This window comes from Myzus persicae, unplaced genomic scaffold, assembly GCF_001856785.1.
Source record: "Myzus persicae strain clone G006 unplaced genomic scaffold, MPER_G0061.0, whole genome shotgun sequence".
In the NCBI taxonomy this organism is placed as follows: Eukaryota; Metazoa; Arthropoda; class Insecta; order Hemiptera; family Aphididae; genus Myzus; species Myzus persicae.
In genome coordinates, this window is record NW_019102003.1 from 248384 (window position 1) to 262384 (window position 14001).

A 14001-nucleotide genomic window follows, 5' to 3' on the forward strand; every position below is an offset into this window, starting at 1 on the left:
TTTATTTTATCGGCGACAGCGTTTTTACTTCGATACGAGGTATACGACCGAAATTAAAAATTTTAACTAAAACACCGCTGATGGCACTTAACGAATCGTCCCAAAACGATATTTCGTAGAAACCTTTTAGAAAACTGATCGAATATAACTAAAATATTATTTAAAACACTAATCGTATTTTCCCCGGATGTCGGACACAAGGCAATTACAAATTAATGTTTTTTGTCAATTATTGCGCTCAATTCGATTCTGAAATAATAAAATTCTATCTGCTGCTAATATAATAATTAAATAATAAAAACTGCAACTTCGGTTTATGCGTGTTCATGCGTTTTTCAGTTTTCATAACTCTAAAACTAAATCGAATTAATTCTTCGAAACCCAATATAATTCAGCTACCGCCTACTCGTATATATATATTTAAACATTTTACTTGCATAACACAATTTTAAAAACATTCTGTACCTATAGCTATAACTTTTATTCACAAATCATAATATTTTAATTTATAATAGTCAGAAACAAAATGTTAATCGCATAACACTTAAAATGTTTACACCGTCAGAAGTGTATATTCAAGTATCGTAGTTATAGCGTGGATAACTACGATATTTTACAATTTAACTAACTATTTAAGTAGATCCCACAGACATGAAAAACAATCCAATTCTAATTTAATATAGCTAGTTCGCAACAAAACACAAAGTCATAACTTACCGAAACGTACAGTGAATTAAGATGCAATAATATTTGCACGTTTTTTTGTTTATAATTACCAGAAACTGCACTTTTGTGACAGTCTGTCAAACTTAAAACTTATTATTTTTATGCAATTTTAAGCTACCAAATCGCTCGTTAGATTTATTTTTTATAAATGATAGTATAACATATGAACAAACAATAAACATAATGAAGGAAATTAATTATTTTTGTCCGATTGTACCTTACAATTGTATGGATAACACGGTTGAAACATGTATAATGTAATGTATTACAAATATTTTCACAACCTTATCTAAAAACAAAAATAATAATAAATTATTAATGGTCATACATATGTCTGTAGTTGTTTAAATTACTTTTGGCTCCGATTTTATTAAACGCGCGTGGTATAGAATCTCTAAGGACAGCATTACGTAATTATTACACAGATTGCTTTGTCGTAAAATATTATGCCCGTTGCGTTATACACACGTCATGCGGATACAACATTTGCATTTTTCAAACCCTACATACAACTTTTCAAATATTATTACTCGAAACCATATTTTTTCCACTGCGTAAAAATAAAATAATAGCAAACACCGATGTGTTTTTTTTTTTTAGCGTTATCGTTGCACGTTGTATGCATTATTGGTTAGGTTATAGCTTAAATATAATATTATAATCATTCTAGATACATTCCACCCGACTTTAATTTCCAGATGAATTCGGATACACGTAAATTACACTCCTTCAGTGGTCAATTTGAAAAAAAAACATACCTAACCTTATGTATACCATACAAATTTCGTGTAATCGATGTGAGTACTTACGTTAAGCGATCGTGCTCAAAATTCAGTCATGTTTCTAATCACTTGAGTTAATACAGCAATGGAAATTGCAGTGTAATAATATTATAAGTGTAAAATAACAACAGGAAAATTAATATACCCATTACAAAATCGCCTACAAATACAAATCAACTCTGATATTTTCTACTTTATAACAATTCAATAAAAATCTATGAAAAAATAAGGAACTCACTTTTGCAGTACATATATTATGTTGTAAGTGAATCTCATATGGAAGACGTATTAAATACCTTGAATTTAATGATAAAATTATTTACAGCCTAAAAAACTAACAAGAGTAACTAAAAGAAAAAATTAAGAAGAGGTGTCTGCAGCATCTATTTTTGAGGACAGTATATGTTATGTTATATTTATATTAGTATTAATAATTTCTCTAGCATAAGTATTCTTAGTATAATTCGATAGACGGAATTAATTTTTGCCAAAAAATTAAAAAAAATATATAAGCCAATACCAGAGAACATTATAATGGTACGAATATGGTATGAATAACTTAAAATTAGTCTAAATATTTTAAAAATGTCACTATTTATAAAATAAAAAATATAAAACGTAATGATGGAAGTTTCAAGCTAGTAGGATTCATATTTGTTTTAAATTACAAAACACCAAACACCGATTCATGAAAAAGGGTTATTTTTCGTTCAAATATCCAATTTCATCCAAATGTTAACATCAAAAGCTATCATAAATTGAAAAATAACATTTTTCATTATTTTTTGAATTCTATGAGTTATGATGTACTTAGTACCATATTTCAAGCTTTTTGACCAAGAAACAGAAATTCTGTAATTCTTGTATAAATAAAAATATATATAATATATTAAATTATTGCAAAACCAATACATTTCCCGCTCCGTTTATCAGATCCTAAAATGAATCAAGAATATTTTTTTAAATCTATAAAATAATAAATTTGCTATTATATATTATAATAATTAATATGAATTGAAATCGCGTGGCTAATCACTAAATAAACTGAAGAGAATAGTGTTTGTCAGCAATCCTATACGTGAATTAATCGCCGAATACACACTAATATTGTACTTAAACTCCAAAATAGTGTACGACTATTGTTTAAAATCTAATTTTGAAGAAATAAACGTTTGTGCGGAGATAATTTTTACCGGTCACTGTCACTACCAGCCGTCAAATATCTCTGTTGCTCATCTATAATGTAATATCATTATTAATTATTGTATAGTGTTATATCGTTGACATAATATATCTTATAATATTATAATACAACGTAACATACACATAATTATAATATAGAGGTCACCGGTCAGAATATCCTCAGGTCCCCGCGGACCCGGATGCACGCCTATCGGTCATAACGACGTCTGGCTTACAAAAACTACAAATTCGGAAAAAAGTCTTACCAACTCGAATATTTTAATACATCGCGCATAACACCCACGTAAGTGCGTATTATACATATTATTGTATTCTGTTATACTCGATGAAATTCGGCGAGCCGTATATTACGTAAAAAAAGCGAATGCGTGCGTGCGTGCGTGTGTACGAGAGTGTGAATTACTCGCATAATAACTCGCGTGTAGGCACACTTGCTGCAGTGTGTGTTGGATAATAATAATAATAATAATAATAATAACAGTCATAAAATATAACACAACGACGACGTATAAGTCCTACACACACACGCGCGCGCGCGCTATCGCATAATATGTGCGTACATATATTTCTATAAAATATTATGTGTACTCTACAACAATAAGACCCGGCGACGCTACATAATAATAATAATATTATTATTATTCTAACATATTATATGTAACGATTTAATGTTGTTACGTTTTATGTAACCATCGACGGTGACTGATGAATTTCGAGATATCGTACTCGTATATTATATTGTTATAAGCCGTGTTATAATAACGACATAATAGGTACACGTTATTATTACAATATTACCGTACGATGGAAAACCATAATGGTATGGAATTATAGACGTATAATTATGTTATACGTTTCTTCGGAAGTTATTTTGCCAATTATTTCGTTTTCTATAAATTATGCATTTTTCTTATTCGTAAACGGTTCGAGGTATTCGCACTCTGCGACGACCCGTGTGGCTGAACTAATAACGAGAGCCACAACCAACTGCGACGATCCGATGACGATGACGATCACAGTATTAAAATATTATTATTATTATTACACCAATCACTCGTAAGTCTTTATACTTACTAGAAAAAAAAACCAGCTTATTATAATTTCGTGTTGCATTGGGAGGTATACTATTTTTGAGGAGTCACGTCCTCGTGAACTGTTCTAAGCGATAAACGTTGAAACGTACAACATGGAACGATTTTTTATAGAACCAATTGTCGACGTAGTCAGCTTCAATACCATACACCAGCTGCCACTTATATTTACATTTTTAATTTTTATCACACTGAAAGGTAGATTTTGAACAATATTTCAATTCGTCTGCTATATATATTAACAAATTTTACAAAATGTATCATTCTACGCCTTTTAAACTATAACCTACTCATAACTTGGAAAAAGATTGAAACTTTGTGAAAAAGCCAACGTACAAACACGCGGTCAGCGTTCTAGACTTTTAAGTTTGATTAAAGTTCAATAGGTACCTCTACTAAATTCAGTCCAACATTAGAACTAACGAACAAGATTGGTTGTTGTGAATGCAAATTTGGTAGGGTCGGAGAGGGAGAGAAAACAAATAATTCGCCGACGTCCTCTCAAAGGGCGGACGGGCGTCGAAATCAGTCGGAAAATAACGCTGTGATTGCGGAAGTACGTTGGCCGGAAACTGCATAATTAATATAATATTATAATATATGTAGCAGCTCGCATCAACAATTTAATACAATAATATCGTCACCTAACGCGTGGCTCCGTTTTACTGAACAACTATGCGGAGGTTTCAATGGCGAGATGATACAGCTCTCGGGCCGCCAAGATTTTTGTCGGATAACAACCGAACGGTTCTTGCGCTGGCACTGCATTTTACGTAATAATCCGCGCGAGTTTTCTCTTTTTCGTTTACATTTTATAATATTATTATTATTATTATTATTATTATATTACACGTGTAATACGCGCATCGTGGAGATATCAGCATACCTATATATACAATTTATTTTGCACAGTATAAACGCTTAATCGTAATTTCATTATAGTGTGATTTATTTACTCGTTTAACGGCCGTCGTAGTCGTGTACGGGCGCGTATGTACAGCCGGTGTACCTTACCCGTATTATATTATTCACAGTCTGAAAGTCGGCGCAAAAATGACAAGATGATAAGATGATATAATGATGTATATATATATGCGCGGTGGACGGACATTTTCTAATTAAAACACCGCCACCTGCCGTATTCTTACGATCCGCGGTTTTCTCTCTCCGATCTTAGCTGTTGTACATCTACCGTTGTTCCGTTCAAACGGGACGAAAGACGAAACACGGACAGTAAACATATACCTATCGTTGAACGAGTGTATTTTTGTTGCTATTTTTTTACCATTAAATAATAACTACAAATTAAACACTAGCCAAGAAAAACAACTACTTAGGCACTACTTATTGCCTAACGGTTATACGGTTATATTGAAACTATTACTACTATTATTTTCCATTAAACCCATTACACAACATAGATTTTTCTTTTTAATCGGTTAGTATCAAAACGAAGATTAGCCGAAGAACATAAATAATTTTAGCCAAACCGGTGTGTCGCAAAACCTTAAAATATACTCTGCGTGTATAAATAAATCATATACCAATGAAACATTTCATAACTTAATTATCTTAAGTGCTCGAATCAGGAAATAATTGACGAAAAAAATAGCTTCTCATCTTGTGGGTATAATAAAATTTGTAAAATTACTTTTGGGGTTGCGGTTTATACTGAACACACCCGTAAAAATAATTAGACTTCTGCATCGTATCCAATAACTTCAAATTGCTGGTTTCCGTTTTACGTCTTAACTAAACGAGTTGTTCTATTCCATTTTTATCAGCTATACGATAATGCTGTGTTTATGACTCATAGCTGTATGGCATTTAATAATATATATGATACCTATAACTTATATAACCGTAAGATATTTTTTATTTACTTTAGCTAAGTATTATGTTACTTAACTTAGTATGACATCAACAAAACTATTTTGAAAACCATTGTTTTTATTTTTTTTTCTGGATTTTTACTTTTCTGAATATAACGGTCCACGTTGTACAGTAAGTAAATTATATGCTCCGACATTTCACCTTTACGTTTTCAGGACGGAATTTACAATTATCCGAAGTGATACAGATGTACAGTGGACGGTGACACGGGGACGTGTACTGTTTGGTCTGGTGCAGTGTGTGACTGTCGTCTATCCCTCTCTGACTTATATTGTTTTACGGTATACCCACTTATAAATAACCTACTTTTGAGTTACAAATATATAATTTAAAGTTCTAATCAAATCATCAGAAACGACATACAATTACAGCCTACAAATTACTGCATTTTCATCTGCAATAAGAATGAAACTATACATGTCAAAATACATTGTGGTAATTACCATCAAATACCAGAATATCCGGACCGTGATTTTAAATTCTGCCATTGTGCGTTCCGTTTAGTTATTTTTCACATTGTTTCACAATTGGACATTCTAATAGCTCCCTGTCTAATAATATAATATAACATATCTACTATAATAGTAATATAACAGCGAAAATCGTATGAGTGTTTTTGGAGGCAATTCAAGTATTAATTATTATTAATTTTAAATTGATTATTATTTCAAATAAAGAGTACCAGTACCTACCAATTAAAAGATCAAAATCTTGCTTAATTAATAGGTACAACATAATATGATTACAGATTAGGACAAATACACACTGTGTACTGAACTTTTAGCGCACTTTCCGGGCCCCGAAAATGTTGTCCAAATAAAAACCTCACATAATTTATTAAGCCAACAATAGCTCTACCGGTCCCCACAGAATTAGAAATATGTGTAACCACGAACAGATAACAGTTATAAATTAAAAAGTAAAAAAAAACTATATGCTATTATTTATTAAATTTATGTATTCTCACTATCGATAAGGTTACTATCAAAAAAAAATTAAAATAACATTTAATTCAAAATTAATATAATTTTGAATAATAAATCATGCCTTTTTAGTAATATGGCAATTCAAATAAATCATTATACCAATAATTAAAAACTTTTCAAATTTAATTTAACCAATTTATGTATTTATTTGCAGTTTTTATGATTACAACTAATATATACATATTATACATAATACATACATATAGGTACTATATTATAAATATATCATAAGCAGAAAACCGTTCATTTGTGTTTTAAGTTTATAGATGATCAATCCATTACTTTAAACCTTAAGTTATTTTATATTCATCCAATAAAATCTTTAAATATATTCTTAGTAATAAATTATCAAATATTTAGCGGAATTTAATGTTTTGTTAAGTATTTACTACTATTGGAATTGTTTATTAAAATAATATTACACCCATCGATGATTAAAAATAGGTAACATAGCATATTATTCTTGTTATAGAATATCATAACACGCTATTAACCTGGAGACACTTAAGTATATCTAACATATATGCGTCTTGGTATTATTATTTTCATTGTTTTTAAAGTAAAAGTTAATATGATTCATCGGTAACGATAAATTGACACACTTGTCGTCGACGTTTTTAATTCAAGTTTATTGTAACAGAAATTAACAAAAAAGTTGTATCCTCGAAGAAATTTCAACAATCAGAGTTATAAATTGCTGAACTATATGATGTATTATCGTTTTGTGTTCCGGCTGTGACAAATGTGCATATAGTTACGTAAACGACGTGCGCTGTGCACTGCTACGGTGGACAATGCAAAATAAAGTGGCTTATCCGTTGTCGTTATGATGTAGGAAGTAGTGCGTAAAAAATCGTATCATCCGCAAATAGTTAACCTTATTACATTTTACGTCCGAATCTCAGTAAGGATTCGATTCGAATACTAACGATAGAATATTTAAGTACCTCTATCGGTTTACAAAGAGAAATCGTAACATCGAAATTTACATATATGTATAAAATCATTATTATGATAAGTGTACTATATTTCATCCGACGATAAAAATAGAAAACGTTGGTGTATATAATACCTATTTACTCAGTTGAGGTATTTGACATCAATCTGTATTTAAATACTCGATGATACAAGACTTCTTGTCTGTGAAGACTTGGATTATTTGTTATATTTATTTTACGTTGATTCTAAAAACACCCTTAAACGTTTAAAGTTAAATAAAAAATATACGTATCAAATAATTCACATAGAAGAAATGTACCTTAAGAAAACGAATAAGTAAATGGAGTAATGGACATTAATTTATGGGTAAATGCGTACTCATGTATTTATATATATACAAGTAAACTGTTAAATATACTACCTAAAATTAAAGGCCCGTCTTTTCAATTTTCGTGTTACATGGTATTACAATATACAGCTTTTATTTAAAATGTAATTATTTTAATACCATATCAACATTATTTCATATAATACAATACATTTGTTTTGTAGACAAACAACATGTTATCAGAAAAATGTGTATAATATAAAAAAGTCAATTGAATTCAAAGCTATAAGTATTTCATTTTGAACTAAAAATTAATTAAAAGCTCATCTTTAAGTTACTTGATTATTAAAAAAACGGCGATGTGTAATATTTATTAAGTACCTACCTACCCATATTGTTTGTTATTTTTATTAAAACGAAAAATGTGTGTATTTTTTCAGTTATTGGACTCAGGCGCCCAACCCAACTTGGAGATGGAAAGACCATACGTGGACGTGAATGGTGATTTTAGCAGACTAAGACCCAGAGAATACAACATACCTGAAAAGTCAATAATGGAACTATTCAACCCGACAGCGCCACACCATCAGAGGCCTAGGTCTTAAAGATGCGAAACTAATTTTTAATTTAAAAATATACATATATACAATATACATATACAAACTGTCTTAAGTCCGTTTGTTTTTTTCCATTTAAGTTATTTTATCGCTTTTCAAAGCCAAATAAATATTATTATACTTATACCTTTAATATTTTTCGTCACAAAATAAAATGTAGTCTGTAGGTATTACTGCGTGAACAATCTATTTTCCTCTTAAAAATGTATTAACTAAAACTGTAAGTTTGAATGATATATCTTATGTTTGAAATTTGAATTGTTCCACATGTTAATGGAAAATAAATAAACGTTCGCTAAAATAATGAAGTTTCATAATTTATAAGAGTCAACGTGAAATGGAAAATATCATAGTAATATTAATTTGTTTTTAAGAACACATAGCGATGTTAATAATTAATTATTGAAAAATAAGACGAAAAAAAGTTCGAGTACTATTTACAAAGAACTTTCTGAAAGCTCTACATAAAACATTACAGTGTAAAGTTTCAAGGAGTTTTATAGTTTACTTCCACAAATGGTTTTCCAATAAGGTATTTCCATAAAAATTTCACTGAATAAAATTAATAGAAAGTGAGAAATAAATAGATAAAAATGTTAAAAAAATATAATTTTAGTATCCGTTCTACAGAATGGCAGTCACAATTTTATCTATATAGTCTGACTTTCACGAGAATAATGTAATAATAATTTTAAACAATAGGATTATTACGATTTGCATTTGGATTATTATATTATATACTAGCTGATCCCGCGCACTTCGTTGTCCGTCGAAAATGACAAATCTATACACGAGACTCGCTTGTTATAATGCGGTAGTATATTAAATTATATTATATTATACTATTTCTATCGTACCCCACGCTAGGTAAATACACTATATGAATAATATTTTTTAATTTAATTTAATTTTTTATTTTGACTGTGGATGTGCTGTTGAGCGGCTATATGTACAACTCAACTAACTATCTTAGCAAACAATTTGTGAAAATTCGATTAGTTATTTTTTACCAATGACTAATGTAACACCATTGATTATAAATACTAATAATAGATATTCAGATAAAATTCATTGTCTTTTTTTTTTTTGCTAAACTAAATAATTATAATAATTGTTTATCATTCCACGTCAATACCGACCTGACTAGAAGGATCTGTGGTTGTCGAGTTTGATTGTTATTTATTTTCAGCCAGCAACTATTTCTTACTAAAAAAGGTATAGGTATACAATTTACACGTTTATTTTATCCGAAAAATGTATGCCTAAAACCTTCTCTGTGTTGTACTCTTTAATTTAAAAAAAACTGCATAACGATTAAATAAGAAGTTTGGGAGTTTATCCCGAACAATAGAAAGTGACTTCATTTTATATAGTAGTATAGATATAGATATATCCTTCTGAAACATTCAACAATAATTGTATGTGAATAATATTTTATTTTGGAGGAGAATTGTGGAGCTATAATATTGTGTTTAAATTATTGAACAATAATTACAATATTATACTTTAATATTATTTAGATTAGATAGGTATTTTAAATATTTTAAGAAAAAATAATTCCACGAACTCAACAGTCAACCTGTTAAGATATTTTATTAGTTCCTATATTTCACACAAATAGTGATCAAAAATGATTAATAATTTATGACTATAAATGTTTTTAAAGACTATATCAACTGATTATGTTTTTAACCTATATTTTCAAGTCACTTTTAAATACTATAAATGTATCATTATTCAAGAACATTTTTAAATTAATGAAAAACGTTCAATGACCAAAAGTTCAACAACAAATTATTTATTATTGACTTATTAAATAATTTACACCAGCGGGAGGTAAGTGTACAATACTTAGATAATATGAAACTGAAACATATATACATAATAATATGGATTGTGCAGTAAGTAAGAATATACAAAATATAACTTAATTAACTAATGTTATATTATAACTTATAAGTTTAGGATACCATATTTCATTTAGAATTTTTGTCTTTAAAAAAATGAAAAATGTTAAACCATAACTTATAATTAAGTTATTTTGTTTTTATACTTAGAAAAAAGTTGTCTGCCTGTGACTTGGTATAGAGCAACGACAATTTTGGATTTTAACTAGAGGAACATTAAATCGTATAATTTGTAATAAATTCAAACTGTCAACTTTACTATTTTTGAATGGTAAAAAATGAACCAGTTTATATATAAAAAACACATCTTAACAATTTCGTCTACATTTCAATTATTTCATAATGCATTGCATTTCACCTGAACAATTGGAGGGCTGGACAAATGAATTATAAAATCTGTCGTATAAATGCAACGTCGTTCAACTTTTAAATTTTATCTGTTAGATCAATATTATTTTTTTAAGGGTCAAACTTCCAAACAACTAACCTGAATCTGATAATGACCAAAGTATCAAAGTAGTTAGGTACCTATTGCAAATTATTAAATCATTCTTAATTAATTTAAACAAATACAAGATTTTTTATATTCATTTGCACACGTGCTATTTATAGTGATTATTATTTCAAATATCATAACGACAACACCAATGTACAACATAATATAAATTATTAAAAAGGTCAATCATTTATTATGAAGATAAAAAAAACATCACTATTCTACTTCATGGGGTTTTCTCCAAATAAAAGCTATTTACAACGTATACATATTACATACTTTGCAGATATTTTTAATTAAATTTTATCATGTCATATATACGATATTGATTTCATTAATTTTGTCCCCATAGCTTGTGTGATCCGTTATTTAATAATAAACTCAAACACTTGTCTAAAAAATCCATATGTCCAAGTTCATTAAAAACACCGAGTTGTTGTAAATCCTGTGATAAATAATTCATTGTTAACGTTTTTAAATTAGTACAATACGTGATTAAATAACGAGTACGTACATATAAGTCAAGTCACTATCATGGCTCTCATTAGAGACAAAACTGGGGGCTGATTGACATTTTTTGATAGAAAATAATGTGAAGGATGTAATATGTATGAAGTGTAACTAGTGAGTAAGCTTAACGCACGTTTGATTTCCATTTGTTGGGCCATTGCTTTATAATTAAAAATAACATATTATAAATCTCAAAAGTGTGAGCAACATGCGATGGACGAGTTAAACCGATACATATTCTAGGTGTTATGACTTGATGAGTTTCTTGATGTGGGATAAATATTCAGGTCACAGTAAAGAACTAATAAGAAGAGGCTAGCTAGAATAAGCCGAAGGTCGTTATAATATTATCCATAGTGGAAGAGGCTGTAGGGTTGGTGTTCGCTACCCGATACGTCTGTATAGTTATAATTATTTATAATAATAAAATTGTTATCGTTATTTTAAATTTATGTTATTGTAGCTCACGGTCTTTAGTTTCAAAAATATGAATTACTCTACTTGAAACAAAGGGTTATAAAAAATATATATGTACATATTATAAACAAACTAGTAAAATGTAAAAATAAAACTTCCAGTAACTGTTGCAAAAGAATTGTTTTTTTAAGTAAGTATTATACAGAATACCCTAATGTTTTCCTTTAATAAAGAATTTATTCAAATTCTGTTGTTTAAAATTTTTAAATATACTCATACATCGTGTTTTAGAGTTCTTGGACTATTTTTTACTACTTAGGACTGTTCTTTATCGATGAAAACTTCTGTTTTTCAAATGAGAACCTCTCGTTTTAACTATACAGATTTTAGTACTTACTTGATTCCGATTCAAATCTGTTTTTGTGAAGTTCCTCAGTTAATAAAAAATATATATGTACATATTATAAACAAACTAGTAAAATGTAAAAATAAAACTTCCAGTAACTGTTGCAAAAGAATTGTTTTTTTAAGTAAGTATTATACAGAATACCCTAATGTTTTCCTTTAATAAAGAATTTATTCAAATTCTGTTGTTTAAAATTTTTAAATATACTCATACATCGTGTTTTAGAGTTCTTGGACTATTTTTTACTACTTAGGACTGTTCTTTATCGATGAAAACTTCTGTTTTTCAAATGAGAACCTCTCGTTTTAACTATACAGATTTTAGTACTTACTTGATTCCGATTCAAATCTGTTTTTGTGAAGTTCCTCAGTTACTAAAATATTTGTACTAAAGATAATAGTCAATAAAAATGGTTTTTTAAAACTATAAAATTAATACATATATTGGATCTAATATTTTTTTTACTTATTTTTACAAATTATTAATATTAATAGTTAATACTTATATTTTAATATCCATCACTAAGATGTTCAAATCACCATAACTCCCATATCTTACAAACCCTGCAATATCATGGAGTTATTATCCTTAGTACACTAAATAAAATGAATAAATAAATATAATAAATATATAAATACAAATCAATCAATATTTTTAGAAAACTATTCATTACATAAATTATTGTAAAAAAGGGGTTTCTCGTTTGAAAAACAGAAGTCTGTACCTCTACAAGACACTCATTAAATAAAACAAAAAAATCTCAAGAATTTTAAAATATTGTCTTTAAGTAGTATACCGTATCTAAAAATTAGAAAAGTCAGATTTTGAATAACTGTATTATTGTAAAAAAAAGGAGTGAGCATGCTTGGTGAATTATACTCTATTTATCACATACAATGAATGTATTTTAAAAATATGTTTGGATTATTATCATTTATTGTGTTCTTTAATAATAAAAAAACATAATTAATTATTGCAATATTCCATGGAATATTATGTTCCACCGTGTTTGTCTCTCCCAAAATGGAATAGATTAAAAATTATTTTTCAAGATGGTGATAACATATTTTATTGAAAAAATTTAGCTTCGTTTGAAATTTTGTAAAGAATATTCTTTAGTAATATTTAATCAATATTAATTTAATATTATTCTTTAGTATTCAAAAATATGATTTTAGTATTTTTTCGTAAATTTTAAAAACCAACTTACCTACCTAAAATGTACATATTATTCGACCGACAACATAAAGGATTGGACGATTAAAAAACATAACATTGTTTAAAATAAATAACGTAACAATTAAATTTAATTGGAATTGAGTTTAAATTATATATTTTGTTAGAAAATAAAATATATGAAATCTGGTCCTTGTGATCAAAATTACAAATATTCGAAAATCGAAATATTATACAACCTGTTGCGTTATATACTAATTTAAATTAATTGCATGACTTTATGGTCTATGTCCAATTTAAATTGAAGATTATTTTCAGAAATATTTGCAACGTATGTTAGAAGTATGTGTAATATATGTAATAACATGCGCGTATGATTATAACTGAAAATATGTAATTAAGTTCCAAACATTAAATTTCCATGAAGTGTAAAAATAACTTGGTAAGATATATTGTAAAATAGGACCTACATGGGTGCATGGCTACGTCAAATTTATTGATCTCATATCAATAATAATAATTTT

General features: G+C 28.2%; 1 protein-coding gene across 1 annotated transcript in view; it reads left to right on the forward strand.

The window, feature by feature from the left end:
• The window catches only part of LOC111030984, a 34110-nt gene extending 25249 nt beyond the window's left edge, over positions 1–8861 (forward strand). The window contains exon 3 of the mRNA XM_022310739.1: positions 8389–8861. Within this exon, the coding sequence (XP_022166431.1) occupies positions 8389–8553 (165 nt within the window). The 3' untranslated portion in view covers positions 8554–8861. The remainder of the gene's footprint in view (positions 1–8388) is intronic.
• The last annotated feature ends 5140 nt before the right edge of the window (positions 8862–14001 follow it).